This window comes from Podarcis vaucheri, assembly GCF_965113315.1.
Source record: "Podarcis vaucheri genome assembly, chromosome: 13".
In the NCBI taxonomy this organism is placed as follows: domain Eukaryota; kingdom Metazoa; phylum Chordata; class Lepidosauria; order Squamata; family Lacertidae; genus Podarcis; species Podarcis vaucheri.
In genome coordinates, this window is record NC_138751.1 from 31,311,181 (window position 1) to 31,316,258 (window position 5,078).

At 46.6% G+C, this 5,078-nt stretch overlaps 1 protein-coding gene across 2 annotated transcripts; it reads left to right on the plus strand.

The window, feature by feature from the left end:
• On the plus strand, positions 1 to 4,006 carry LOC309517843 (uncharacterized protein). Of its 2 annotated transcripts, none has more exons than XM_082197432.1 (3): positions 1 to 170; positions 2,221 to 2,469; positions 3,775 to 4,006. In XM_082197432.1, the coding sequence occupies exons 2-3, from the start codon at positions 2,229 to 2,231 to the stop codon at positions 3,867 to 3,869; spliced, it is 336 nt and encodes a 111-aa protein (XP_082053558.1). In that variant the 5' UTR covers positions 1 to 170; positions 2,221 to 2,228; the 3' UTR covers positions 3,870 to 4,006. The 2 variants fall into 2 exon arrangements, with proteins under 2 accessions (XP_082053558.1, XP_082053559.1); XM_082197433.1 differs by lacking the exon at positions 1 to 170 and adding an exon at positions 1,221 to 1,389.
• The last annotated feature ends 1,072 nt before the right edge of the window (positions 4,007 to 5,078 follow it).

The window sequence follows — 5,078 nt, forward strand, 5'->3', positions numbered from 1 at the left end:
GTCTCCTTCCCTCCTCAAACACCAAGACTTCGTTGTGATGTTCAGACAGTTGCTAGGTCAGGTTTACCTCTCTGTCAAAACTGGTTCATATGTATCTGTATGTGCTCAGAAAGCTATACAGCTGCAGGACTTTTTCCACATAAGGACATAACATGAGACGGCTGGATCAGGTCAGTGGCCCATATAGTCCAGCATCCTGTTCTCAAAGTGGCCAGCCAGGTGTCTGTGGAAACGGGATGCAGGTGGTGCTGTGGTCTAAACCACTGACCCTCTTGGGCTTGCCAATCAATCCCCGGTTCAAACCCTGTGACGGGGTGAGCTCCTGTTGATCTGCCCCAGCTCCTGCCAACCTAGCAGTTCGAAAGCATGCCAGTGCAGGTAGATTAATAGGTACCACTGTGGCAGGAAGGTAAACAGCATTTTTGTGCACTCTGGTTTCCGTCACCATGTTCTGTTGTGCCAGAAGCGATTTACTCATGCTGGCCACATGACCCGGAAAGCTGTCTGGACAAATTCCAGCTCCCTCGGCCTGAAAACAAGATGAGCACCGCAACTCCATCGTTGCCTTTGACTGGACTTAAGCATCCAAGGGTCCTTTACCTTTTTACCTGTGGAAATCCTGCAAGCTGGAGGGTTTGAAATATTTTCCTTGAAGCTTGAATTTGTTTTATTCTGGACTGTTTGATTCACTGCTTTAATGTATTGTGTTGTGGTATTCTGAACATGATTTACGTAATGAGGCAATTGTGGTGTGTGTTGACCTGTGATTCACAGCAACTGGTATTCAAAGGCATATCCTCTTTTAAAGCTACCCAAGGAAAAAAACAGATTTGAGGAGGCTTGGGGGATGATCACTCTAAGAAGATAGACAGGGGCTTGACCTATGCTACCACCTCCCAGTGTCCCCTTAAAACAGATCCCCAAGAAATCTAGCTCCTGTTGAGTTGCCTTACACCAGCCTTCCCCACCCAGTGCTCTCCAGATGGTTTGGAATACAACTCCCATCATCCCTGACCATTGGCAGTGCCAGCAAGGGATGATGGTAGCTGGAGTCCAACAACATCTGGAGAGCACTGCGTTGGGGAAGGCTGAACAGTCCTCAGAATGCTGGGTTTCAATAAAACGGCTTATCTGAGTTTTAAGCGGCTGCAGGAAAGTAGTTTTCACTGGTGGCCAATAAAAGATAGGGAAGGAATGGGCAGAAAGATATCCCCTCCCCCTCGCAGGAATTGATCCTGTACCGCTGATGTAAAAGAGAGTAGGAGGAGCTCTCTCCATAAGAAGGAGGAGCAAGCCAACAAACCTTTAAGAAGGCACCTCGCTGCTTTGGAGAAGAAGAGAGAATCCTGTTGAGACAGAAGCAGAGCACTGACGGAGGACTCCCGACAGGTAAGGAGAAGGAATCCTTGAGTCATGCCTTCCCCAACCACGTTCCATCCAGGTGTTTGGGACTCTAACACCTATCCACTGAGATTGATGGGAGTTGTAGTCTAAGACATCTGGAGGACGTCCAGTTGGGGAAGTCTACTCGTGAGTAGATTGGGTTTTTTAGATGCTAGATCTAAAAGATTCAGGACAGGCAAAAGGGCATGCTTCCACAGAGAGCAGGCTGAAACTGGGAGATCTGTTCTGATGGCCATCAACGTGGCTTTAAAAAGGGGTTGGAGGAACTACATGGAAATAAGGCAAATAAGAACTATTTGACGATGGAACCGTCTCCATCGGAAGGTTGTGGACTCTCCTTCCTTGGAGGTGTTTAAGCAGAGGTTGGATGACCATCTGCCATGGATGCTCTAGTTGAGATTCCTGCATTGCAGGGGCTTGGACTAAATAACTCTTGGGGTCCCTTCCAACAATTCTATGATTCTAATGGCTACTAGAATCATGGCAGAGGTGTGCTGCCTCCGGTATTGAAGGCAGTGCCTCTTAACACCAATTTCTGGGGCTGCCAAGTAGAGAGAGCGCTGCTGCACTCCTGAATTGCTTGCAGGCATCTGGTTGGCTGGCGCTACAACTGGTGGGTCCTTAGACCACCAATTGGGAACCACTAGTTTAGACTTTAAAGGCTAGCAAATGCATGATGGCGTGAATGTGTACATTAGGTTAACGAAAGGTAGGTAAACAGCAACCCAGGCTATGCAATAGAACTTAATCAGCTCTGTAATTTATTTGATGCTGGGCAACGCCCCCCCTAAAGTCCTCTTCTTACTATCTTCCAAGTTCCAGGCATGCACACCAAGGTACTTACCAGCCTGCTGCTGACCACCTTCATAGCCACAAGCCTCTTAAGATCTGTGTCCACATCCTATCAGGGGGGTGGCAGGCTCAGCAGGCAAGCCAAGGCTGGACCACAACAGGAGAAGATGCAGAGGAGCAGCAGTGGCGGTCCCATCCGCAGGGAGTGGCCAGGACATCTGTCTGAGGACCAGAAGGATTTGGTCGCTCAGTTCCTGCCTTACCTCCGTACAGGTAGGAGAAACTACACACACATGCTTCTTGCATTCTCAGTAAGACCTTTCCAGATGATCTTAGTGGAAGGCTGGGCTCCTTCAGAGTGAGAGAGGCACTCCCAAAGTGTGAAGAGAACTAACAGGTGTGCATCTCCCTCCGCCAAGCTGGCCGTGCAAATGAAACGACAGGCGAAGCATTAAATAAAATATTTGCTCAGCCCTCCGTCTTGCTCCTCCCCACATGCATGGTATTTAATACTTGCAAGTATGTTATGAATATTCATGCATTCACTCACCCAGCATTAGTTTTAAGGGGGGGGCTTAAAGTGTTAAATGCAAAACCCGCTACAGGATGAAGGAAGAGGTTTCTCGGTTTAGAGGGTGCTGCCAATCAGTACTGTGCAATCAGCAGAGAGCTTCTGATTCAAATTTGCCCTGCCATTCCCCCCCCCCCCAGTCCTCAACCCTGGACAGGGAAGGCAGATTTGAAGTGAGCCAAGTGGGGACACTCCAATCTGAATGTAAACCTGCCTCCCTATTGATTGGACCAGGAGTGACAGACCTGTGGTCCTCTGCTGTTTGGACTCCCATCAGCCTCAGTCAACATGGGGAGATGATGGGAACCATACTCCCAAAAAGATCTGGAGAGTCACAGGCAAACCACTCCCTGGCTTCAATCTTTAAACTGTCTGGGTGGTTTTCAAGTGTTTCCATACTGCTCTGAGAGCACAATTTAAAACCTCTAACTTTTGGAAACTCGGGATGCCAAAGAAGTACTTTGTGGTCTCCATTGGTAGTGGAATTGCCTCCAAATTGCGAGAGAGAAAACGGTACATTGTATTAATGAACTGAATGTGACTAACTCGCTTCGTTTTAAAATGACAGCAGAGGGTAGGCAGTCAGAACTGGGGATGCTGGAGGCAGAGACAGGGAGGGGTTTTTTTCCCCAGCCATCTCCCCGCCCTGCCAGGGTCTTGATGTACCATATTTTTCGCTCTATAACACGCACCCAACCATAACACGCACGTAGTTTTTAGAGGAGGAAAATCCGTAGGCATGCCACCCGTAGGCATTCCCTCCATAACACGCACAGACATTTCCTCTTACTTTTTAGGAGGAAAAAAGTGAGTGTTATGGTGCAAAAAATACGGTAAATCCCTTGCCCTGAAGCTGCTATTAGCCCTAGGAGGAAAACTCCAGTAGACCCCACCAGCTCTTGATGATCTACAGAGAGTGGGCTGGCAGGACTGAGATTGAGGACAGGTTTTGCCAATCCACCACCTGCCTTCAAGTTAATCGCACCGTGTCTCTTCCCCAACTGCAGAATTTGCTGGCAGGGTGCAGGACCCAGAGGCTCATTACCCCAGCTGGATGGACTTTGGACGGCGAAGCTCCGAGGACTTGGAAGGAGAGGCCTAAGGGACCCATTTCCCAGGCCAATCCAGGCGGGGAAGGAAGAGGCAGCGATGCAGATTCTAAATAGGTTTTGAGCATTTTGTAAATGTCCAGACCCGTTCCTCTTGCGTGTCTGTGCCAATAAAGCTGTGCCACTGCTATCTCTGCCTGAGCAGCTCGTGATTCCACAAACTGGGGAAGAGGGCAGAACCAGCGGAGCAAATTGGTAATGTCCCAGTCGGAAGTCCTGGAGGGCTAGACTAGACATTTATAGGATGGTGCTGTTAAATGCCCAGTTTAAGAGTCATTGGTGGTTATTGAACTTTGTCCTTTTCTTTTTTGAAATCATTTTTATTTGATTTTACAATACAAAATTATAAAAAATTCAAAAATATAACCGGACTCCCCCCCCCCGAGTCCCGTTTTAATCATTTAAAACTGCATCTTCTTCCAAACTGTAAGTATTATATCAATCTATATTTTCCATGGTAATTGTTACACTACAAGTGAAATCAAAATCCTGCCAATGTTTCCATCAGCTTACAGAGTGGTCTTTTAAATAGCTTATACATTTTCCCCATTCTTTTGTAAAGTTTTTATCCTCTTGATTCCTGAGTTTTCTAGTCAGCTTTGCCATTTTATCATGGTCCATCAGCTTAGTTTGCCATTCTTCTCTGGTAGGGACTTTGTCTTCTTTCCATCTCTGGGCTAGTAGCATCTAAACAGCTGTTGTTCCATACATAAAAAGTCTTTTTCTGGTCCTTTGGGATATCGGTACCTGTAATTCCTAATAAGAAAGCTTCTGGGGTTTTTTTAACAAAGGTTATTTTAGACATTTTTTTTTCATTTCATTGTACACTGGTACCTCGGGTTACATACACTTCAGGTTACATACGCTTCAGGTTACAGACTCCGTTAACCCAGAAATAGTGCTTCAGGTTAAGAACTTTGCTTCAAGTTGAGAACAGAAATCGTGCTCCGGCAGCGTGGCAGCAGCAGGAGGCCCTATTAGCTAAAATGGTGCTTCAGGTTAAGAACAGTTTCAGGTAAAGAACAGACCTCCGGAACAAATTAAGTACTTAACCCGAGGTACCACTGTATATCGTTTCCCAAAAAGCTTTTACCACCTTACAAGTCCACCACATATGATAAAAAGTACCTTCTTTTTCTTTACATTTCCAACAGACATTTGTGCTATACATTTTTGCCAGCTTAAAGGTAAAGGTAAAGGTA

What these genes read in the sequence shown, in the direction of transcription:
- LOC309517843 (XM_082197432.1), top strand. Translation starts at nt 2,229, where the DNA reads ATGCACACCAAGGTACTTACCAGCCTGCTGCTGACCACCTTCATAGCC. An exon ending in CCTGCCTTACCTCCGTACAG is followed by an intron (nt 2,470 to 3,774) that starts GTAGGAGAAACT and finishes CCCCAACTGCAG; the next exon opens with AATTTGCTGGCAGGGTGCAG.